Raw genomic sequence first — 25,283 nt, forward strand, 5'->3', positions numbered from 1 at the left:
ATGCCTAAATGCATTGAGTTGCTGCTATGTGATTGGCTGATTAGATGTGTGCATTAATGTACAGTTGCACAGATGTACATAATAAAGTACCTGGCGAGTGTTTTTAAATGTTCCCCACACTCCAGTTCCTGGCACTGTAAGTAACTGGACATTAAACATAATATTAAATATAATTTCAAATTTGGTTGTTAATTATTGGCTATTTGTCACTGCTCAAATGCAGCATGCACTCTGCGGTCATTTCAATGTCGACTTTAGGGCTTTTGTACGCCAAACCTTCTGTCATCAGTCTTGTTTGTAGTAAGTGAGATCCTTGGTCAGTCAGAGTTTAGTTGGATGACAAATTTTGTCATGGCAGAACATTCCACTTTCTTGCCCTGATAAGATCTCTTAGGAGTGATTTTGGGTGTGTGTTCACTATAAGATGAAGCACTATCCGAGCATGTTGCCTTCACAGTCCATCCATTCCACTGCTACTGTCAATAGTCACAGCACAAAAGAGACACATGAAACAACTCATGCCGAGCTTGCTCACAGTAATCTGTTTCACACATGAGGCACCATCCTGTGGATCATGACAACTTCCTTTTGCTTACTTCCTTTCCCCTACTTCCTTTTCCTTTTCACTGGCAGTCATAGCGTCTTTCTCTCATTTGCCTCAGAGTTCCCCAGGACTTTTTATGTGCTTTATCTGAAGCTATAACCTTTCTGTTTTTGAAGTATTGTAGTCTTCATGGCCGTTTTATTAACCCACCTCTTTGTCTACTTCCTGGACAGAATTCTTATCTGTTTATCACGAATTAAATGACTTTCAACCATTCATTACTAACGCTCCAGTGCTTCTTAATAATATACCCCGTCAGTCATTTGACACTGGGGTTCTGAAAAATGTATTCTCATCTCAACCTCATTGTGGTTTTCCGCTCTGACATTTTAATGTTTATTAAAAAGTAATAATTCAGAGTACACAAGTGAAACATTTATAGCAAACTTCCTTTCGGTTTTCAAGAGTCCAGGACCAATTTTTCTCCCACATTAATTAACTTAAAGGTGGAATATTTCTCTAGTGCATTCTCTTGTGGGTGCTCAGAAAATTAAATGGTTTGGTTGGTGTGGTGATGGTCTTTGGGGGACCATTTCCATGGACACAGACTCTCCTGAGATATATTATATAACATGCATTATGTAGCTTGCTTCTTCCACTGGCTTTCTCTATTAAAAGATGAATGCAATTTTATGGCTTCTTCAGCTTCTATCTGAATATAAACCTTTCTCTGTTGACAGTATCCTATCTTTGGGATTATCAACAGAATGGTAAAGGAATGGATTAACTAAAGTCATAAATCCTAATTTAAAAGTATAAATTTCTATTATCTTTTTTTTTTTACCCCCATTCAGAAGTGGAGCAGCTAGAGCCATTCAATCATTAGAACCCTGTAGATAACCAGGTGTTTGTTATGTAGATTACTATCTCATCTTTATCATCTCTATTGGCCAGATCTATTATACTATATCGTCTGTCTCCTTTCCACACACACACACACACACCCACTCATACATATTCATTACGCTGTTGGTCGTAATATTTCTCTTTGTGTCCATATACAACTCAGCATTGACGCTGACATGTAAATACATAGAGATACAATGTCATATTACCTCTTGACCTCATCACTCACCACTATACCACAACCATGCAATTTTTTAATACAGGGAATGGACTGCTTTGCACATAATATACGGTCATCGATCCTGTGCTCAGAAACTGACGGGTGACAAATAAGGTAAAAGCCAAACTAACTGATGAACAGTGCGTGCAAACCATGCGGTATCATACACAAAACGCACTTTTAGGACGTACTTAATAAAGAAGCCAGTTACTGTAGGTACAAATAATGTGTTTCTAAAAGGAACATTGTAAAGTCTATAGCCAAAGCAGGGTGTCAACACCTGGTCCAAAAAAAACGTATATTTAATTGTAAGGGCTTTAAAAAGGTATCCAGACATACGTCTATCGACGTTATATCGAATGCAGTTTTTGGCAGATATAGAACGAAACCCTTTTTAGTCGTCGTCGATGTTGTTGATGGTGATAATGATGGTGATTAATACGTAATGCGAATTCTCCACCCCTTACCATTGTGACGTTCATCCAAAGTTCGCGAGCTCGTCGCGAGGAGCCAGCTGTCAGCTGGGAGCGAAGTTTGCAACCAAGCTTACCTAATCGTGGCTCTGGACAGTGATGAGAAGTTCTATTACTCATCTAAAAGTATACCAAGGTCTGCACGCTTGGATTCAGAAGCTGTACAGTTTTGAATAGCTATAGTCAGATCTCGACCGCCCTACCAAGTGTTTTGGAAATTCAGTTCCCCCAAACACCATAGCTTGGTTTGATTTTTTGTACTGGTTTAGACCGTCACGTAAAATGCACTGGTGCCCCCAACTAGCATAGAGGCGGATCGCATGGGTGTCTGTGGGGGTTTTAATCGGTCCACCCAATCCAGCTCTCCTGGAAACGAATCACCAAAGTGGACCTCAGAACCATCGTGAGTACTGGACAAATTTGGCGATTCTTGATCAATCGGGTCTAATTTATACTAGGTTTACATCGCAAATGATCTGCTGTCATTTGGTTTTGGCGACGAACGAAGCTTTGGTGTTTGTGAAGGATAGAATTTCTTGCTTTGTGTTCAGTTGGGAAAGATCCAGTCGAGTTACTGCTCAGTTCTGGCTAGGTGGACTACTTGTTTTTATTCTAATGAATCAAATGTAGTTACTGCACGTGTTAGAATATTTATAGTTTTGTTAGACTTGCATGAACTTGGACTACGCTTTGGGGAGTTGATAAATTGATTTCTACCTACTTTAAACTGAAACATTTATATACTGGAAGCTTTATATACTTAGCTTTCCTAATCATATATTTCATGCAAAGTCATATTTATGTCATCATATCGTGTATGTCATCTTTGTATAGATTTCCACACCATGTATGTCATGCATGGTACTGTAAAGAAGTAGCGTATTTACTTGTTATGAACATTAAATCGAATAAGAAATCGACCGTTTACATAAAGGGCTTGCAGTATTCTGGTTTGAATATTTACTTATGGCGAGGGTTGTGATATACTGTTTTAATGGTTGAGGAGCAGTGATCGTGAAAAATACAATCATGTTATAATCTGCTATTACGCATGAGCATCGGAGAACTGGCATCAAATCATACACTCAGAACAGCCACACAATATATCGCTCGGTAATCGATGACAGTTGTGTTTGCAGTATCACTACTGGTATAACAAAAAATTGCAGATTAGTCCATCAAAATATAACATCTTTGTCCATAATCTGAAGCCCAATTATGCAGCGTGTGTTGCACTGATAGTGTATTTCTGTTATTACTCTAGTAGTGACTTCATTATAAAAACAATTGAAAATACTAATGTAATAAAAATAGAATTATATGTTTGTTTCTCTCTGCTGGCTACCGCTTCAATTTCAATTCAGATTTATCCCATAGTTTCTAAACAATATAACAACTTTCATACTGGATTTTAAGAGGTTAAGCAATGCCATGGACATAAGGGATAATACATAGAGCAAGTTCACAAACATTCCCAGGCCATGAAAGCTTTTTTGTTTTTGTTGATATGACAGTGGTCACTTACTTCCTGGTGGGATTACTGTGTCCCACTTTAAGCTTGGTATGGTGTGGAACTGGGGTAACTGCACTTTAAACATTATATCATAATTATTACTGCCCTACAAAATGGAATCAACACTTTAGACAAAAGTATGGTGTTTTCAGTTTTCGTGTCAGTGAAGAGTCTGGTTAAATCCACTGCCTGTCCTGTCCTGTACACAATCCAGAACTAGCACTAATGGGGCACTTTGGTGTTTGCCCTAATGTGCTTTGAGAGCACTAGACACCTTTTATGTAGGCTATATGAATAACAGTACGTTAGACTATACTGTTGATGACTAATGGACTAAATTAATAGACTGAATATTTTTTATCGTATTGTGTCTTATGTATCCTATGTATTCTGAACCTGAGACTTCAGTGGAACAGTGGAAATGAAGGCAGTGGAAGACTAGCCTAACTCTGTTTTTAGGGCTTAGTATGGATTTCTCTACACTTTAACACCAAGGCCGTTAATTATTGTCACAAGTAAAGTTAGAATGTGAACATTTTATTCTAAAGCAGCTAATAACTGAGAAACAGAGCAAGACCAGAGATCAGTGAGGTACCAAGAGAGAAAAAAAAATCTCCTGCAGGTTTTCACAAAGCGGAGAGCTGAGCTTTAATTGGGTGCCATAAAGGCAGAAAGGCATGGAGGGAGGATGAAAGGAGGAACAGGTAGGCGAGATGAGATGGAGAGAGAGTGTGTGAGTGGCATCGGTGCAGAAACAGATGTGCAGAAGCCTTCTAACCTTCGAGGGCTCTTGTGAAACACTGCTCAGCATGAACTCACACCTTCCACGGGTGTCTGGATGTCGAAAGCATGAAATCCCCACACAATGGGATGCATTTGTCAACCCAGTCACTTGACAGCTGATTTGGGCCTGTGTCCAACCAGTAAAATTCATTACTGCAAAATGTGGAGTATGTAGGCGGAGCCTTCCCTTAGGAATAAAGGTCATGCGGGGTCAGAGCCCTCCGTCTGTTCACGACATGATTCCACAGTGCTCATGATTTCTGTAGACACCATTGCACGTTATGTAGTCAGAGAACTAGATTTTATTTTGTTTATTTGGTGAGAGGTGGGTGGGTAGACCCCCATAGCACCATTAATTCCTCTTCTTTATAATTGGTTATTTTATCAGTTAATTGAAAAAACTGTGTTTCATTTATTGCCATTCAGTCATTCTGCAGTTTTTCAGAGACAAATTTCATTATAACATCCATGTCCCAAAAGCACATTTTAATGTAATTATAAGTACTCTCTGAGATTTTTTTTATTGAATGTGTCACGGTCCAGTGATTTGTCATGGAATGACAAGTTTAGGCTTGTTTCACTTACTGGGTAGATTTCTCCTTACATTCATTCAGTATAACAGAGGGTTAAGTCATGAGTTTAACGACACAGTATCATAGAACAACTTACATTTTGACATCTTCTCAAATGCATCTTAAAACATGAATGAATTTCATAGAAGGGAAAGATAATGTGAGAATAGATTGAACTTTGAAACGAATAATACCTTGGTGTGCAAAAGTCCCCTCCTTCTCATCTATCGGGTAGAATAGAAGAGAACACAATAGTGGCAGATGCTGCCTGAATGTCACAGAGAGTTGAACAAAAGGTGCCAAAGGTGAATTCAGCTATGGCAGAAATGAATTCTGTCTTTTGTCATTAGGTTTCAGTCAGCATTCTTCTCAGCAAAACCTGTCACAACCACATATGTCTGGAGATGTAAATAAATAAAAACAATATAGTTTTCTCAAAGTGTTAAACCCCATTTGATTTTAGGAATTTTGCCCTTTTTTGCTGTTTTTATTTATATCGTAAACAGATTCCTTTGAAGTTGTAAATGAAGCAGATCTAAAGGAATGTTATATCAACAGTTACTAAGATTTTAATTGGAGGGAAAATAATTAAATTCTAGCTTGTCATTACTTACAACTGTGAATATAATGACATTTGTTCATTGGTCCCATGTTGTGGTAACATTACACGCTAAACTCAATCAAATCAAATCAAATTTATTTGTATAGTGCTTTTCACAACACATGTTGTCACAAAGCAGCTTTACAGGATTCACAAGGTTAACAATCGTCCAAATCCCTACGATCCAAAACTCAATGGCACTGGACAAAGGACAGAACAAAATACAACGATCGATCCCAAAAAGGAAGTCAGTTATGCTAAAGAGCATAAATATCGTAACTAATATCACAACAGTGTGCCCTCAAGTTCACTGGAATAATAAGACTGTCTATGCTGTTGAGGGAGGGAGCGCCAAGCATGTGTGTCTCATTTTCCTTTAGCAGATAAATGAGATTTAAGTCATTACACTGCATGGGAAATACACTCCCGATCAAACTCAGGCAGTGTGCTTCCACAGTAAACACACAGGGTTCACAGAACCCAAGGCGTCCCCTGACTGGAGCTGGTGCAGAGGAAGCCTCGTTAATCTATCCTGTATTGTGCTCAGGAGTCCATCAACATCATATTTGGGCATGTTTGCAGTCTTTGTTTGTGCGTATTGTTTTTTGTTCATTAATGATGAGACACTACATTAGCTCGGATGTTCTGTTTTGATGGTAACAGTAGAACAAAAGAGTTGCCTCAGATTATGATTGTTGGCAAGTTAACATCCAGCAGTGTTCAAAGCAATGCCCTTAAATGTTGATCAATGTCACCCAACACCCATCATGTCTGGAGGAATGTTAGTCAAGAAACAGCGTGGATGTGTGTATTCGTGTTAATGATTAAGCTGCATATGAGACTGCAGGGGAGGACGACAGTGAAGTTCTGCACAAAGGAGCGTCAATGACATTTATTCCCACTGTACTATAAATATTCTCCACTCTCTCTGTTAGGTTGACTGACCAATGGAAGGATTTTTTCCAAGTCCGTTTTTGTGTTGTGTTGTGATCACACATGATACCGAAGAAGACTGTGATGAATGATTATTGAAAATTAACATTTTAAACTGAGCATATTACAACTTTTCCAGTTACAAATGTTGCCACTACAATGACAAAAGCTGGGGATGTAAGGAGAGAGAGAGAGAGAGAGAGAGAGAGAGAGAGAGAGAGAGAGAGAGAGAGAGAGAGAGAGAGAGAGAGAGAGAGAGAGAGAATAAAACAGAGATCAGATAAAGGGCCTGAAGCAGTAAAGGAAAAGGACTGTGGGGGTGGGGGCAAATAACAACATACAAAATAAAGATGACTGAACTACTCTGTAGTAACTGGAGAGATCAAAATGATGTTACACACTCTCATACAGGCAGCCAGGCAGCCCCCCAACCCCCCCACTCCCCTCCACACACACACACACACACACACACACACACACACACACACACACACACACACACACACACACACACACACACACCAAGCTGTTTCACACCTCATAGAGGAAGCCTTCCATGCTTAGACAAGACGCCATTCTTCCTCCGTCAGGGTTTCCGTGCAGTCATTTATAGAAGGGGATCTTCTCCATGCCTCTCTGGCAGGAAGCGAGGCAGCTCACCACAGACAGGATGGATTTCTCTAGCGTGCTCTCGAAGACGGTTGGCGTTTTTTTCAGAGGCGTCGATCAGCTTACGAACAGCAGCGTGTGTTTGTCTGATCGGCTGACTCTTGCTCAGTCAGACAGTTTGTGAGATGAACATCTTTTTGTTTTTCTCGGATGAATGGATCCAAATGTGTGCAATTGCTTTTGTACTTTGTGTCTTAGAAAACTGAACTGTATTAAAATAAGGTTCATTGTTTGCCCTGAACATACTGTTTAAATCTAACCACCTAACAAGGAAGGTTGGCAGGCAGTAATTACCTGAGACGATTTGTGACCTAATGATCCGCACGTCCAGGGATACTTCACTTGCATGAGATGCTGCTGCCGGTCTCAAGCACATTAATTTAACTTCTTCAAGTGCTTGAAGTAAAATGGAAAAAGATTTCAACCGTTCAAATGTTCATTGCGGTATACCACTTGTCATGCCATACCCATTGTGATATACCTCTTGTCATGCCATACCCATTGTGATATACCCCTTGTCATGCCATACCCATTGTGATATACCACTTGTCATGCCATACCCATTGTGATATACCCCTTGTCATGCCATACCCATTGTGATATACCACTTGTCATGCCATACCCATTGTGATATACCACTTGTCATGCCATACCCATTGTGATATACCCCTTGTCATGCCATACCCATTGTGATATACCTCTTGTCATGCCATACCCATTCTGGTATACCCCTTGTCGGAAAATCATAATGATTTTCCACGGGATGGCACACATGATCAGTCCTTCCTAACAGTGCTGAACTGTGATGGGTGAACCAGCCTGACGGGCAGAACCTCACCCTTGATATGGAGTGCACTGGCAGTGATGTGACCACCAGGAATATGGAGATATTCTGCAGATACATAAACAGAAGCTTACAAAATACATGTAACCAATGTAAGAGGTTAAAAGTTTTGGCTAAGGGAGAAAACAAAATACTGATCATACTGATACTGAGGATGCCAGTAATTATGTCTCTTCTCTCTATTTGCCCTGCCACTCTTTTTGATCAATCTCTGAGGACAGGTATTAAGAGTACATGAATGAATATATGAAATTATGTAATTTCCTTGTGAAACTGAGTATAGAAAACAAGTAATTTTTACTGTGCAATTTTGGGAATTAATTGAGAGCTCATGAAATAGTGGCTGTAAGTTGAAGAACTGATATCAGCTTGTGCCTGTGTGCTTTCTGTTCACAGACTGTTCCTATCAGCTGGCCCAAGCGCCGTGAGGTGTGCTTTTTAGGGCGGGTCAGGTTACCTTTACTCTACTGTGCATGGACCAGTTCGGTGAATACCTTAGGTTATGCAATAGTCATGCAAGCTTTGACTGAGTTTCTCTCTCTCTCTCTCTCTCTCTCTCTCTCTCTCTCTCTCTCTCTCTCTCTCTCTCTCTCTCTCTCTCTCTCTCTCTCTCTCTCTCTCTCTCGGACTTTCGGACCAGATGGTGCAAAAGAGGTTGCTAAAAGTGTGCCTGAATTGAGGAGAGACTTGTTTATTGATGTGTACATATACCCATCAGCCATAACATTAAAACCTCCATGTGTCACAACATTTCTGACCCACTGAGGGGTGGACTACACAAGGCGTCTGAAGTCCTGTGGTATCAGGCACTAAGACATTAGCAGCAGACATGCTGACATTTAAGTCCGAGGTCTCTATGGATTGGTCTTGTTTTTCCAGCACACCACACTCAATTGCTGGAAAAAGATGCTCAATTGCACTGAGATCTGGGGAATTTGGATGCCAAGGGAATACCTTGATCTCTTTGTCGCCGTCCTCAATCCACTGTTCAACAATATTTGCAGTGCATCCTTCTGAAAGAGGCCACTGCCATCAGGGAATATTGTTGCCATGAAGGGGTGAACTTGATCTACAACTGTGTTTAGCTAGGTGGTATGTAGCAAATTAACATCCAAATGAATGCCAGGAATCAGTGTTTCCCAGAGCATCACACTGCCTGTCCCAGCTTTCCCTCTTTCCTTTGTATAGCCTGGTGCCATCTCTTCCCCAGGTGAGAGACGCACTATTGTCCTGGCTGTCAACATGATGTCAAAGAACACATGAGGCCATTTTCTTCCATTGCTCAATGGTCCAGTTCTGATGCTTTTGCCCATTGTAGGTACATAAAGTGGTGCATCTGGGCACTCTGACTGGGTCAACATGGGCATTCTGACTGGGGTCAGCATGGGCACTCTGACTGGGGTCAGCGTGGGCACTCTGACAGGGGTCAGCGTGGGCACTCTGACTGGGGTCAGCGTGGGCACTCTGACAGGTGTCAGCGTGGGCACTCTGACTGGGGTCAGCGTGGGCACTCTGACTGGGGTCAGCGTGGGCACTCTGACAGGGGTCAGCATGGGCACTCTGACTGGGGTCAGCGTGGGCACTCTGACAGGTGTCAGTGTGGGCACTCTGACTGGGGTCAGCGTGGGCACTCTGACTGGGTCAGCGTGGGCACTCTGACTGGGGTCAGCGTGGGCACTCTGACTGGGGTCAGCACAGACACTGAGCACCAGGGTTGCTGAGCTGCTGAGCACTCATATGTTCTAGCACCTTTCTAACATAGTCAGTGTTACCTTTAGTGCTTTTCTGTGGGATGGGACCACATAGGTCAGCCTTCGATGCCCCCATCCATTACTGAGACTTGGGAACTATTACCCTGTTGCTAGTTCTCCAGTTGTCCTTCCTTGGGCCACTATTGGCAGGCATTAAGCACTACACATTGGGAACACCTCACTAGATCCACAAGACTTTCAGAGATGCTCTGAGCGTGTTGTATAGCCACCATAATTTGGGCCTTGACAGAGTTGCTCAGATCTTTATATTTGCCCATTTTTCCTGATTCCAACAACATCAGCTTCAAGGACAGACTCTTCCCACCCCTTGACAGGAGCCATTGTAATGAGATAATAAGTGTTATTCCCTTCTTCTCTCAGTGGTTTTAATGTCATGGCTGATCTTTGTGTTGTTGGAAAAGTACAGTTCTCATATCTATTGATGGATGTTTGTTATTCAGTCGGGTGCACAGGGATAAATAACATTCTCTCAGTTCTTTGACTGACAAATAATATGACAAGCAATTACATCTAATTTTAATTCAAATCAATGAGCGTGTCAGTTAGAGTACACCATTGTTGCTGTTCAGTATCTGTTCGGTAATCCTCCGCCTCACCAAGTAGTAAGACTTCATGCAGAAGCCTGCTCCTGTCCCAGCTCTCGTGTAGCCACATACGCTCTCAAAGCGGCCAGAGAACTGAAAGTAAAGGTGACTGACACATGAAAAGAAAACTTTGAATAAACGTGTTACCACGCTGCCAGAGTCTCTCGCACAAGGGTCGCACACGGTTGGCCGGGAGCGCGAGGCTGAGCGGGAGAAGAAGAGAGCGGAGCGTCGGAGCTGACAGCTTGGGTTCCTCGTGTGCGCTGCAACAGCCTGTGTGTAGGAAGGAGTTCACTGCCACACTGACGGCAGCACAGAGTGAGCAAAATGAGTTTGGAAAGGAGGTTATTAAAGACCAAGAGGCAAGGGAATCCACACATTACCAAAAAATAGAACATTTTAACTTTCTTTTTTAAATTACTTATTGGATTCCTTTTGCTATTGAGCTGCTACCAACTATAGTTTTCAGTTAAAGTTGTTCGTGCTTCAGGAATAGCTGAACTAGTGAGAAAAAAAAACAAAAATACATGTGCTAAACAAAGGTTTTCATGCTCATACTGAGCAGATGTATGTGGATGTGTTATTGCTATGATGTATGTGGATGTGTTACTGTGATGATGTATGTGGCTGTGTTTCTGTGATTATGTATGTGGATGTGTTACTGCAATGATGTATGTGGATGTGGTACTGTGATGATGTATGTGGCTGTGTTACTGTGATGATGTATGTGGATGTGTTACTGTGATGATGTATGTGGATGTGGTACTGTGATGATGTATGTGGCTGTGTTTCTGTGATTATGTATGTGGATGTGTTACTGCAATGATGTATGTGGATGTGTTACTGTGATGATGTATGTGGATGTGTTACTGTGATGATGTATGTGGATGTGTTACTGTGATGATGTATGTGGATGTGGTACTGTGATGATGTATGTGGATGTGTTACTGTGATGATGTATGTGGATGTGTTACTGTGATGATGTATGTGGATGTGGTACTGTGATGATGTATGTGGCTGTGTTACTGTGATGATGTATGTGGATGTGGTACTGTGATGATGTATGTGGATGTGTTACTGCTATGATGTATGTGGGTGTGTTACTGCTATGATGTATGTGGATGTGGTACTGTGATGATGTATGTGGATGTGTTACTGTGATGATGTATGTGGATGTGGTACTGTGATGATGTATGTGGATGTGTTACTGCTATGATGTATGTGGGTGTGTTACTGCTATGATGTATGTGGATGTGGTACTGTGATGATGTATGTGGATGTGGTACTGTGATGATGTATGTGGATGTGGTACTGTGATGATGTATGTGGCTGTGTTACTGTGATGATGTATGTGGATGTGTTACTGTGATGATGTATGTGGATGTGGTACTGTGATGATGTATGTGGCTGTGTTACTGTGATGATGTATGTGGATGTGTTACTGTGATGATGTATGTGGATGTGGTACTGTGATGATGTATGTGGATGTGGTACTGTGATGATGTATGTGGATGTGTTACTGCTATGATGTATGTGGGTGTGTTACTGTGATGATGTATGTGGATGTGTTACTGCAATGATGTATGTGGATGTGGTACTGTGATGATGTATGTGGCTGTGTTACTGTGATGATGTATGTGGATGTGTTACTGTGATGATGTATGTGGATGTGTTACTGCTATGATGTATGTGGGTGTGTTACTGCTATGATGTATGTGGATGTGTTACTGTGATGATGTATGTGGATGTGTTACTGTGATGATGTATGTGGATGTGGTACTGTGATGATGTATGTGGCTGTGTTACTGTGATGATGTATGTGGATGTGGTACTGTGATGATGTATGTGGATGTGTTACTGTGATGATGTATGTGAATGTGGTACTGTGATGATGTATGTGGATGTGTTACTGTGATGATGTATGTGAATGTGTTACTGTGATGATGTATGTGGATGTGGTACTGTGATGATGTATGTGGCTGTGTTACTGTGATGATGTATGTGGATGTGTTACTGTGATGATGTATGTGGATGTGGTACTGTGATGATGTATGTGGATGTGGTACTGTGATGATGTATGTGGATGTGTTACTGCTATGATGTATGTGGGTGTGTTACTGTGATGATGTATGTGGATGTGGTACTGTGATGATGTATGTGGATGTGGTACTGTGATGATGTATGTGGATGTGTTACTGTGATGATGTATGTGGATGTGGTACTGTGATGATGTATGTGGATGTGGTACTGTGATGATGTATGTGGATGTGGTACTGTGATGATGTATGTGGCTGTGTTACTACTATGATGTATATGGATGTGGTACTACTGTGATGTATGTGGATGTGTTACTACTATGATATATATGGATGTGGTACTACTGTGATGTATGTGGATGTGTTACTACTATGATATATATGGATGTGGTACTACTGTGATGTATGTGGATGTGGTACTACTATGATGTATGTGAATGTGTTACTGTGATGATGTATGTGGATGTGTTACTACTATGATATATATGGATGTGGTACTACTGTGATGTATGTGGATGTGGTACTACTGTGATGTATGTGCATGTTACTGCTGTGTTGCTAGCTGACAATAGGGCTAGAAGTCAGGAATAATGCATAATTGGCTCAAATTGATTCTGAAACAAGGAATCAATTTTTATTTTAAAATCAGCTGCTTGAGGATAGGGCAATTTTGCTGCATATTTTGTGTGGAGATATTGCTTGTGTGTTGCCTGTGTCATATTGTAGACTGTGTGTTGCCTGTGTCATATTGTAGGCTGTGTGTTGCCTGTGTCATATTGTAGACTGTGTGTTGCCTGTGTCATATTGTAGACTGTGTGTTGCCTGTGTCATATTGTAGACTGTGTTGCCTGTGTCATATTGTAGACTGTGTGTTGCCTGTGTCATATTGTAGACTGTGTGTTGCCTGTGTCATATTGTAGACTGTGTGTTGCCTGTGTCATATTGTAGACTGTGTGTTGCCTGTGTCATATTGTAGGCTGTGTGTTGCCTGTGTCATATTGTAGACTGTGTGTTGCCCGTGTCATATTGTAGACTGGGTGTTGCCTGTGTCATATTGTAGACTGTGTGTTGCCTGTGTCATATTGTAGACTGCACATCACTGAATTCTCATCTGTTTCATAAGTCTTGGAAAGCAGTCATGCGCAACGTGCTTGACAGTGTGAATTCCACATTGTGGGTACGGTATCAGTTCATTGTCCAGCTGTATACTTGTTCCATTCTTCCTGGATGTGTGTGTGTGTGTGTGTGTGTGTGTGTGTGTGTGTGTGTGTGTGTGTGTGTGTGTGTGAGGGTGTGGCTGTGTGTGTGGGTCTGTATTAAAAACTGTCATGCTGTGAGTCTGTGTGCCTTGAGCTATTGTATGCCACTTTGTGTGCGTGTGCGTGTGTGTGTGTGTGTGTGTGTGTGTGTGTGTGTGTGTGTGTGTGTGTGTTGGGGGGTGGGGGGTGGGTGTAACACTTTTTCATTGGTCTCAAGCAGTCATTCCCAAGCAAACAAGCACCTCCCACACCTCCATTGAAATACAGTCATATTTTTCTCACAGTGTGTGTGCTGTGGGAGTAAAATGTCTATGTGCAGACTCCAGTGCTCAGTGTATTATACCATGGTAACATTTAATAACTATATTTTTAGAGATGTAGAACCCACTCTGAAAATTTTCACACCGCAATTATCCTTTGAGATTTATTATCTAACTGTTTAACTGTTATCTAACTTCTTGAAAAAGTTCTGGAATATCTGTGTAGTAATACTGCATCATAAATTATCTTATGATCTCTGTGTGTGTGTGTGTGTGTGTGTGTGTGTGTGTGTGTGTGTGTGTGTGTGTGTGTGTGTGTGTGTGTGTGTGTGTGTGTGTGTCTTATAGGTTCGTTGTAACTGTAGTACAGACAGGATCCCAGTTGGCATGCCCAGCTTGTCAACCGTCATCTTCCTCATTCATCACTGGCCAGTTATGATGCCACAGAATCACTGAGGGCCAAATATTGTCTGCGTTGTGAATCATTCCGTGTTGTGCTGGGAACACAATCAGTCACAGAAGTGTTTTAGACCAGTGGTGTAAGGTTGGAGGTGGGAGCTCTGCCTTAATTAAAAGGGTTCGAACGTGTAGATTGAACAAAACGTGTTTGCATGTGTGTGTGTGTGTATGTGTGTGTGTGTACGCACACATGTGCATGTGTGTGTGATGGGTGGATATCCTCTCAGAGGTATTGTGATCTGTCCTCAGTAACTCCTGCCTTCCCTGGAGAGGTCAGTGACTTGAGTGAGGTCCATATCAGGAAGAGGAAGACACTATTGTTAGACACAAACCCAGAGGATATTTAGGGTGGACGCATTTTCCGCATCCTGTTGTTCTTCTGCCCTGATATGTTCCTTTAGGAAAACCTCTTTGAGGACAATAAAAGTGATATAAAGTAAACCATAAACTGAACTAAACTCATCTTTGAAAAACTAAAACTAGTCCATCAACAGCACTTAACAACTCATAGACCACTACTACTTGTAGTGAAAACAATGTTGGCATGCATTAAAACTAACAGAATGCTTTCAGTAACAGCAGAGTGTGGGGTTCGAGTGTTCTTTACACACCCTTAAGGGCGTTTAACACAGACTCTGTGTGCGGTTCGAAACATCCCTCCAGACGCTGCAGTAGTAGCAGCTCTTCGTCTGATCCATACTCACGTTTTCTCCGTCTCGATTTTTCGTGGCAGGGCATCATCAGTATCCTCTCCTGGCACGGACGTCTGCACTGCCCTCAACCACCTGCCGCTGTCCTCAGTGTCTACGCCAGCAGAACCTTTACCAGGTGATGATTCTCAGACTCCACGTGTTTTTCAGTGGAAGAATAATCGTGAAAAGGGGCGATGGCGGGACAGAACCACGGCACGCTTTGTCGGGCGCCGCAGCTCTCTGAAGCGAGTCCGTCTGGGCTCGGACATGCCCGTGTGTTCCCGGCTTTGTTTGGTTCATGACGGAGCAATGGCCGTTGCTAGTTTAAGGTTTCTGAGTTGTCAAGAGGGTGTCGCCTGAGTGGCAGCTGGTGGGCATACTCTCACCATGAAGATCATGGCCGGTTATGTGGCGATTCATGCTCTTGGTCCCATGTAGGACGTGTCTGTGCGCTCGCTGGGTTTTCCCCCAGTTGATCCCTCTTGCAGTCACACGCTAACACAAATGTCTGTTTTTACAGTGTTCCTTTTGTTGATGTTTAATGTTTTGGAATTAATCCAGTTTAGGTTACTTTATACAGCATACAATAATTAAGCAGTTCACCATTCACGCACATGTGAACATTATCCACAAGAGAGACATTTGCGATGTGTGAATGTGCAGACATGTCTCTCCTCATACACACTGAGGAGGCAATGTCTGATATGCCTTTTATGCCGGTAGCCATGGAGACATTAATGTACCTGTTTGGGGGTATTAAAGGTTGAGAAGGTTGCTTTTTGTACATGGTAGGGATCGATATGTTTGTTTGGGTTTTTTTAAGGCTTATTAGCACACATTTACTTTGGCCTAACTGGAATTTTGATTATTATTCATGAATTTGATGATCATCCCCGAGAGACATACTACCATCACTGTCAACCAATCAGCAATCAGCCTGCCGTCTCCAGTGCCAAGGCAGCTTGTTAAAGTTTAAGGCAAGATCTAACATCGGCATCAGCTGCTCATTTCTACGTTGGCTCGCGTTCTCTTCCAAGCTTCTCATAATGAGTCTGGTGATTATGGATGCTCCTAGTAGCAGCAATAAAAATGAGAACAGTGCTGTATAATATGACAGCAGTGTATATACAATGGCATAATCTATGGGGAAATATTAAACCAGTTTGATATTATGTTATTGTACCAGCATTTACGCATGTAAGCCTGTACATGTGGTTTCTGATGAAAACATCAGTGCAGTGTTCTCTGAGGACCACGTAAATGGAGTACTGCAGCAGTGTGTAGTCCTGTGGCGTGTGTGTGTTGATAGGGGGGTTGTTTGGACACACGTATTGTGCGTTCGAGCAGCAGGGAGGGCATGTCCACTATTCACCGAGCTTCAGCCTGCTGGCTCAGTGTGCCGGAGTGGCCTCCACCTCGCCACGCTAGCTTTGAAAGACTTTTCTATTTGTGATGGGCAGAGGCTTCCTAGAAACATATCAGGTGTAAAAATAAGGACTGAAGCACTCTGCAAAACTGGATGTAGTTGACTCAAATGCCACACATTGATGCTCATTCAATTACTGCAGGAAATGGCCCCGTCTGATAGCCATGAGAGCGTGTCCTGGAGAGCGTAGATAATTTCACTGCGGTTGTGACAGCAATTTGGAATCTGGCTGCAGGAGTCATTAAAGCTCTTATGCTTGTGTAGTTCCCTCCTGGGCTTATTTTGACACTACCTACATAACGTTTCAGGCATTCATTAGCATAAGAATGACCTAGATGCTGCTTTTAACAGGGAAAAATCTTCAGTTTTCACAATAATTACAGTTTATGGCCAGATAGTTGCAGGAGTTCACTATAAGAATTAAAGACCGTGAAGTAAAATAAAATTGTTAGTGAGTTTAATATAACCTCTCCCAGTATTTATTCAGTTTCTTTTAATACATTTTGGCACAATTAATAATTATTACATTGTTTAACTGATGAATTTTTATTTATAGACTCAATTTACATTCATTTGAGCTAATTATGTTGTGTTTTGATTTTATGATTGCCATTCAATACTTATAAATACCTTGAAGAAATCCTGAAATCCCCATTGTGGTTGCTTTAATAATGACTTAAGAGCATCATAATTAATGGCAGGAGATAAAGGAGCATTTGCTTTGTTTCTTAATGGCCTCACTAAAGCTGATTATCATTACCATACTGAAGAGTTTAATGAGCTAAATCCTAATGTCTGTTTTAGATTAAAGAGTGCTGATGGAGGGCTTAGCTTTTATACTGTAGCTTCATGTCCACACTTCTCTGTGTAATATCATGGCCACATTGCCTTGTAATTGACTCTGAATACTCTGAATGCTAACCAATAAAATCAGTTTTTAAACTGACCACCTAAACATTTGGTTTTATTAATTTGCATAACATCTGCCTTACTGTCTGCTCTCTCTCTCTCTGACAGAGTGTGAGGTTTGAGTTCTGTCTGCTCTCTCTGATCATTTCGTGGAGTGTGAGGTGTGAGGATACAAGAGGAAAAACCAACTTCTTTTGCACTTCTTCTAAATAAGGTCTGTTTTCTGAATGTTGTACTTAACATCACACGTACTGTATAACACTGTACTTAACAAATCAAATGTACTGTAGCCTATAACATAGTACTGTATCTCACACTCTCTTGCACATTACACATCACTTAACGATGCCCGAGCATAATGTATTTAACAAACATTAAATGTTCCATGTTCCATTTAACAAATATTGCATTCTTACCATTTTTAATTCTGTGCTTGCTGTCATCGCAGGCTACATCTTTTTGCACATCCACTCAATACTGTTTCGCCGTATACTTGTATAGAGCTAGAACGAAAACAAAGCCTCTTGCCTTGAAAAACCCCCAGGAGCCCGACAGAGGAGAACGGAGGCTGTGTCGGAGGCAGCGAGGGAGGCCAGCAAGCCATGGGGAAGCAGAACAGCAAGCTACGACCGGAGGTGCTCAACGACCTGCGCGAGAACACCGAGTTCACCGACCACGAGCTGCAGGAGTGGTACAAGGGCTTCCTGAAGGACTGCCCCACGGGCCACCTCAGCGTGGAGGAGTTCAAGAAGATCTACGCCAACTTCTTCCCCTACGGCGACGCCTCCAAGTTCGCCGAGCACGTGTTCCGAACATTCGACACCAACGGCGACGGAACGATAGACTTCAGGGAGTTCATCATCGCCCTGAGTGTGACCTCGCGGGGTAAGCTGGAGCAGAAGCTGAAGTGGGCGTTCAGCATGTACGACCTGGACGGCAACGGGTACATCAGCCGAGCCGAGATGCTGGAAATCGTCCAGGTGAGTGCTGACCTGGTCGTGATGTCTTTGTTGTGTATCACGATAACTGTGTGTGTATATATATGTTTTGTATCATTTCTTCTTTAGTCCCAACATGTACGAATCTATGTGTAAGAATGTAAGAATCTTTTCTGAGCGCAAAAGCTATGAATAATATATGAAAAACAGCATTTGGAGTAAAGAAAAAAAGGAGCTGAGAATGAAGGTTGCTCATGGGATTTCCACAGATTCATGAATACAAAGGGACCATTTTGGGGCATCTTGAAAAAATCTTTATAACTACAGCTGTAGATATATAGATAACAATGAGTGAGGCAAAGGGGAATCTGTGCCACTGACTTTTTAACATTCCCCTTAGTAGCAACACTTTGTGACGTATGGTAATAAGGCTTTGAATTGTCAGGGAACATATATATGAGAGCCTTGCTGAGAAGATCATGTTTGCCTGATATCCCCAAAACATTCTTACCTTAGATGCGTATTTTGAAAAACCACATAATGCTCGACCCTGTGAATCCTTTGCTAAAGAAACAAATTCTAAAGGAGCAAATTGTAAAGAAACATTCTAGTACATTTTAACCAGTCATTCATTTATTTAATTAGACTGTTTGTTTTCTCTCTCTCTTTGTTGCATGCTGATTGGATCCCACTCAGGCGATCTATAAAATGGTGTCATCTGTGATGAAAATGCCAGAGGATGAATCCACGCCAGAGAAGAGAACAGATAAGATTTTCAGACAGATGGACACCAATAATGATGGTAAAAAATCAAACAAACAAACAAAAAGCAACTCCAGACATTTTTTCCATTATTTCCCTTCTACCCCCCTCTAACCCCAAATCTCTAAACTAACCAGCATCACTGCTTCCTTGAAACAGAGATTTATGCAAAACTCCAACAACATAATGCACAGCACTGTAACCATTACATTTGTATTCTCTGAATCTCCCCACAATCTTTTTGTCACGAATAAGGAGAACGTTGCATGTGAGACTTACCGCCTGCATTCTGCTTTGCCATTTTAGGAAAGATTTCTCTGGAGGAGTTCATCAAAGGTGCCAGGAGTGACCCCTCTATCGTCCGCCTGTTGCAGTGTGACCCCAGCAGTGCCAGCCAGTTCTGAGCACCAGACCCTCAGGTTGTTGTGATCATAATGTTGACTGAGTCCATGTGCACATGATAAGTGTTCATGTAACCATTTAGGAATTTAGTTTTTATTTTTCAATTCTCTCAATTCTCTTTTCACTGAACTAGATTAGGGGCCAATTTTTAAATGTAAATTTGATTAAAAGTTCAGTGAGCTGTCATCTGTCCTTGTACCAGACAGTACCATATTAGGAAACACAGTGCTTTCTATGCTTTCTATGTAACATGGTTATTTGAAACTGAAAAAGTGAGATTTGTTTATTTCAAAATCATTAGTTAACTGGCAGGTTCATTTTGGTGAGCAGTGAAAAGAATATGTTCACAACTGGAGTAACCAAGCAACCCTAGCAACCATTTTACAATGTGTTCCAGAACTCTTGTTTTTATTTTGACTGTAACCGGTTATAAAATAATTAATTTTAAGTTATTTTGGTAGTGTTTTGTTCTATTGACGTTTTTGCTTGAAAATGAAAGCACTCACGTGGCGTTTTTCTTGCGCGGTCCATTGGACTTCATGGACGTTCCTGGTGGTGCGTTGAAGCTGTTCTTTTATACTGCCCATGCTTTCGTCTCTTGGTGGTTCAGCTTTGCTCTGCTTATGGCCCTCACGCTGCATGTATTTTGACCAAAATTTTATATTATGGTGATTGAAAAAGGACTGTTTCATCGTTGCTGGTTGGTACACTATTGCCATTACTGTTGTTGATGGTGCGGTTTCTTGTTACTTGTGGAGCACAGTGAAGCCCATCGCTAATGACTTTAACGTATTCTCTGAGTATCATATAAAACCATCCCGCTGTCTCTAACAAGACACATTCTTTATGCACTGCCACATACTACGTGTACCTGCTCGGCGGCTGGATAACAGATGCAAGTGCACACCTGGGAGTTCATCTCCTGTTCCATCACCATAGAAACTGTGGCTTATGTCATGAGATGCTGTTTGACAGAGATAGTCATGGTGATGCTTCTGACCTTACGGCTGGCTTAATTTTATTTTATTTCCTTATCAAGTGTAATTATTGTCCTTTTATGAGCATTTCAAGATGGAATCTCTCCAGTGAACTCCCAGATTACTTCTAGTTATACAGTGTAAAAACGCAGCAAAACCAAGTAAGGATTTTTGTCATAAACACACATCCTTCACTGATGATTTGTGGGCTTGGCACTATGGCTGAACAAAAAGCTAGCTCGCTAATTTTGACATGTTTGTTTTAAAATGTTGTTCAGTTATGACAGATGATTTGCAGTATTTGTAATGGAAACTGTAATTGTGCTGTTGATATCAAAGCTCTGGAGTGTTACTGTGATAATTATTTGTTTCCATTAAAAAACTTTGTGCACCCTCCTTGCATTGAAGTAGTGGTTCTTTTTTAACGTATTTTTGTTGAATAGGGAATGTAACGCCAGAGGTGGCAATTCCAGGCTCAGAAAGTAAAAGTTCTCACCAGGATTTTGCTCAGGCTTCCTGGATTGTGTTGATTCTACGAATTTTACCTGGATTGCACTAATTAGAAAATCTAGCAAGCTTGAGCAAAATCCTGGTGAGGACTTTTACTTTCTGAACCTGGAATTGCCACCTCTGTGTAACGCAGAGACGAATATACTGTACCTATGGCACGCATGCCACTGCTGGCACACCGAGGCATAATCACTGGCACGCGCCACGCTGGACCAGCATCAGCAAAATAAAAAATCTCAGACAGAGAGCACAATCCTCCAATCAAAATCGCTCCTCAACGCTCTACACTCAGCTCCTGCCACAGACCCATGTTTAAATTTAGTTATCCTACCGCGTTACAAGAGATGACTGATGTGTGTACACTGTGCAATGACAACGTTGCGTGCTGAACTTCCAGCATTAAGAAGCATTTCGAGACAAAACGACAAGATGTATAAAGACCCCGCCGAAAGAGCCGAAGCCGTTAAACGTTCCGTGGCTAGGTATGGCAAACAGTCCAGCTCTCTTAAAGTAGGGAGACTAAACGTCCGTATTTCCTGGGACATGTTCGTATTTCACCTCCTGTCCTGGGCGTCCCAGGTTTTTTTTTTTTTTAAGTGAGGAAATGTCCTGGTTTTTTAATTACCTTCATTGGACCATTAAAATTTAAATTTACAGGCACTACGGCCGCACGGCGCTGCATGTGACATAATCCCTGAGCCGCATCAAGGCTGGATTTCTTCTTCTTCTTCTTCTTCTTCTTCTTCTTCTTCTTTCAGCAATTCCCGTTTAGGGGTCGCCACAGCGGATCAAACTCCTCCATCTGGCCCTGTCCTGAGTGTCCTCCACTGACACACCGACCACTCTCATATCCTCTACCACTGCATCCATAAACCTCCTCTTAGGTCTACCTCTCCTCCTCTTGCCTGGTAGTTCCATCCTCAAGACCCTCCTACCAATATACCTCTCCTCCCTCCTCTGTACATGTCCAAACCATCTCAATCTCGCTTCTCTAACTTTATCTCCAAAACATGCTACATCTGCTGATCCTCTAATAAACTAATTTCTGATCCTATCCTTCCTTGTCACTCCAAATGAGAATCTCAACATCTTCATCTCAGACACCTCCATCTCCCTCACCTGTCTCTTTTTCAGTGCCACTGTCTCCAGTCCATACAACATAGCAGGTCTCACTACATTCCTATAGATCTTTCCTTTCATTCCAGCCAACACCCTTCTATCACAGATCACCCCAGACACTTTATGTCATCCACATCACCCTGCCTCACTCTCTTCTTTACCTCTCTTTCACTTCCTCGATTACTCTGTACCCTCGACCCTAAGTAGGTAAACTCGTCAACCTTCACCAAATCAACTCCTTGTAACTGGACCTGTCCACCGTCTGCCCTCTCATTCACACACATGTACTCTGTTTTACTCCTGCTCACTTTCATTGCCCTGCTCTCCAAAGCATATCTCCATCTTTCCAAGCTCACCTCCACCTGCTCCCTACTCTCACTACAGATCACAATGTCATCAGCAAACATCATAGTCCAAGGGGACTCCTGCCTAACCTCGTCCATCAGTCTGTCCATGACATTTGTGAACAGGAAGGGACTCAGGGCTGATCCCTGATGTAGTCCTACCCCCACTTTAAACCCGTCTGTCATTCCTACCACACATCTCACTGCTGTCACACTGTTCTCATACATATCCTTCACGACCCTCACATACTTTTCTGCTACTCCTGACTTCCTCATACAATAACACAGCTCCTGTCTCGGTACTCTACCATAAGCTTTCTCTAAGTCAACAAACACACAATGTAACTCCTTCTGTCCTTCCCTATACTTCTCCATTAACACACTCAAAGCAAACATAGCATCTGTGGTGCACTTAGCTGGCATGAAACCATACTGCTGCTCACAGATCTCTACCTCTCCTCTAAGCCTAGCTTCCACTACTCTTTCCCAGATTTTCAGGCTGTGACTGATCAACTTTGTTCTCCAGCTCTGAACATCGCCCTTATTCTTGAAAATCGGTACCATTATGCTTCGTCTCCACTCCTCAGGCATCTTCTGACCTTCCAAGATTCTGGTAAATAACCAAACACTTCCATGCCTCCACTGGCAAGGCTGGATTATTTATTATGGATTATACTTTCGTGAGTGACCGTAGCACGAACCCACGCGAACCTGTGCGAACGGCGGAGGCGTTTATACTTGCCGCGTCACATTCTTTGCAGTGTTGTCAGAAACGATATGTGGTAGTATAAAGAAACACTTTATCTGACGAACATTAATGTTGCATTGTGTTCCAGGTTTGAAAAGTGTTGGAATTTAGGATAAAGTGAGTGCAGCCCTGTTCAGAATGTAGACAGCGTGACTGTCAGTATGCCCCAATCTAAGTACCGCTCACAACTCGCCACAGTTTTCGCAACCCAAACAAGCCTGTCTCCTCTAACATTGCCCCTCATTTTAACTGGTTGCCCTAATCAAACTACAATCCTTTGCAGGTGCAATCTCTGCACTTAAACACGCCCCTTCAACTCACTACACTAGCGAATCCCTAACGGACAAGCATTAGGGGAGAGTGGGGTGAGTTGTGCCAGTTTTTACTTAAAGTGACTTTAAAGTGAGACTATGACAGTAATGCTTCCAACTAAAATATGTACATATATTTCAGGATGTGGGGCATCCCTGGAATCAGTCACTTTGGATGTGAAATATAGTATTCACGAAATACAGTCCAGAGGGGTCTAGCCCTTTAGGGGACTCTGCGGGTAGGTGCTGGATGGTGGGCTTAAGGGAGAAACAGAAAGTAAAAACTGTGTGGTCAATGTTAACAGACCGACCTGAGTTATTGTCTGTTGCGATGTTAAGTTTCCCTCCTCAGGATTTTCCATTACGATTTATTCCAAAACACGCTTCTATACATCCAATAGCTAGCTAGGAAGCTGCACAGTTAGCGCTTTATAAACGTAGCTGGACACAACACGTATGAAGACTCGACAAAAACAAGCAACGTTTATGTCACACACACACACACACACACACACACACACACACACACACACATATATATATGTATCAAAATAACCTAGACCCAAGTAAACTGCTTGACGTTAACAAGACGAGACACAGGTGAGAGGATCGATGCACGCACACTAAACCACACCCAAAGGAAATACATATATGGACAATAAACGGACGCAGACCACATATACACAGGCCCAAAGGAGGGGTCAGGAGCTACTTTGTGACAGGTAAAAGCTCATTTTTGTTCATAAATTTGACTAATTACTAAAACATTCTGAAATAATAATTAAAAAACTACAAATGAAATTGTGTTTGAATGAGCTGTCCCAGGAGAATATCATACATAGACTGGAACAACTGCAGATTACATTATATAATCTTTCAATTGAAAAATAAAACTCAAGCCATTGAACTGAATGATCCATTCAGTCATGCTTCACAGTCCTGATTGTTAGTTCATGTGATGAATCAAACAGATATCTCAACTCTCGTCACAGCATCATCTCTTGGACGACCTGCAAAACAAGACTAGAGTAGCAAAAGTGGCTCAATAATTGCCTGCTATAAAACACTCAAGAGATTCATTCTAGAACATCATACCGACGAGACCCAGGCTGGCCAGTGGCTATGACCATCAGCCTTTGAAAACACAGAACCAGGGTCACCTTCAATCACAACATTTGGGCAGTCTTAGTCCACATCTTTGAAGACTGTCACCTGACATTCATCCTCCTCCTCCGCCTCAGCTTTGACTTCCTATGTGTGAGCCATGCCTGCTAAGATCTGGGGACACTTACCTACAAGATCCTAGAGTTAATGAAAAAGAGAAACATTCCATTTGGAGGACAAGAATGAATCTACAGTGACAGCTATCAAAGGTCAGCATCTCCCTTTACATTTGTGCAATTTCCTTCAGCATCAATAAAGTATTATCTTACTATGTTGTCAAAAGTATTCACTCCAGGCATCCCAAGTTGCAAAAGTTGATTTAACCCCGGAGGATTTAACCCCGGAGGTTAAGTTGTTGAGCCGGGGGGATGGGGGAGTGGCGGCGAATATAAGTAAGTTGTTGAGCGGAGAACAGGCCAATCAGAACCCCCTCTCTCTCCTTCCCACTCGCGATTAGAGGAAAAAAGAGTCTGTCGCCTGTGTGCGCGTTTGTGTGGGTCACTCGTTCTGAATTCCGGGAGATTATATGTGACTCGCGGGTATCAGGGAGACA

At 42.0% G+C, this 25,283-nt stretch overlaps 1 protein-coding gene across 4 annotated transcripts; it reads left to right on the plus strand.

The window, feature by feature from the left end:
• The first annotated feature begins 2,166 nt into the window (after positions 1-2,166).
• On the plus strand, positions 2,167-20,928 carry LOC143480787 (hippocalcin-like protein 1). Of its 4 annotated transcripts, XM_076978618.1 has the most exons (7): positions 2,173-2,546; positions 14,318-14,520; positions 15,162-15,256; positions 17,564-17,669; positions 18,000-18,435; positions 19,090-19,195; positions 19,462-20,928. In XM_076978618.1, exons 5-7 carry the CDS (start codon positions 18,058-18,060, stop codon positions 19,557-19,559), a joined length of 582 nt encoding a protein of 193 aa, XP_076834733.1. In that variant the 5' UTR covers positions 2,173-2,546; positions 14,318-14,520; positions 15,162-15,256; positions 17,564-17,669; positions 18,000-18,057; the 3' UTR covers positions 19,560-20,928. The 4 variants fall into 4 exon arrangements, with proteins under 4 accessions (XP_076834736.1, XP_076834733.1, XP_076834734.1 ...); XM_076978621.1 differs by lacking the exon at positions 14,318-14,520 and having other exon boundaries at positions 2,167-2,279; positions 17,566-17,669; XM_076978619.1 differs by lacking the exon at positions 14,318-14,520 and having other exon boundaries at positions 17,566-17,669.
• Positions 20,929-25,283: the final 4,355 nt, after the last annotated feature.

Source organism: Brachyhypopomus gauderio, chromosome 17 (genome assembly GCF_052324685.1).
Source record: "Brachyhypopomus gauderio isolate BG-103 chromosome 17, BGAUD_0.2, whole genome shotgun sequence".
NCBI lineage: Eukaryota > Metazoa > Chordata > Actinopteri > Gymnotiformes > Hypopomidae > Brachyhypopomus > Brachyhypopomus gauderio.

Excerpts from the sequence above, each read along its gene's own strand:
- LOC143480787 (XM_076978621.1), top strand. The coding sequence starts at position 18,058 with ATGGGGAAGCAGAACAGCAAGCTACGACCGGAGGTGCTCAACGACCTG. Across the intron at positions 18,436-19,089 it reads AGATGCTGGAAATCGTCCAG|GCGATCTATAAAATGGTGTC; the intron begins GTGAGTGCTGAC and ends GATCCCACTCAG. Across the intron at positions 19,196-19,461 it reads GATGGACACCAATAATGATG|GAAAGATTTCTCTGGAGGAG; the intron begins GTAAAAAATCAA and ends TTGCCATTTTAG.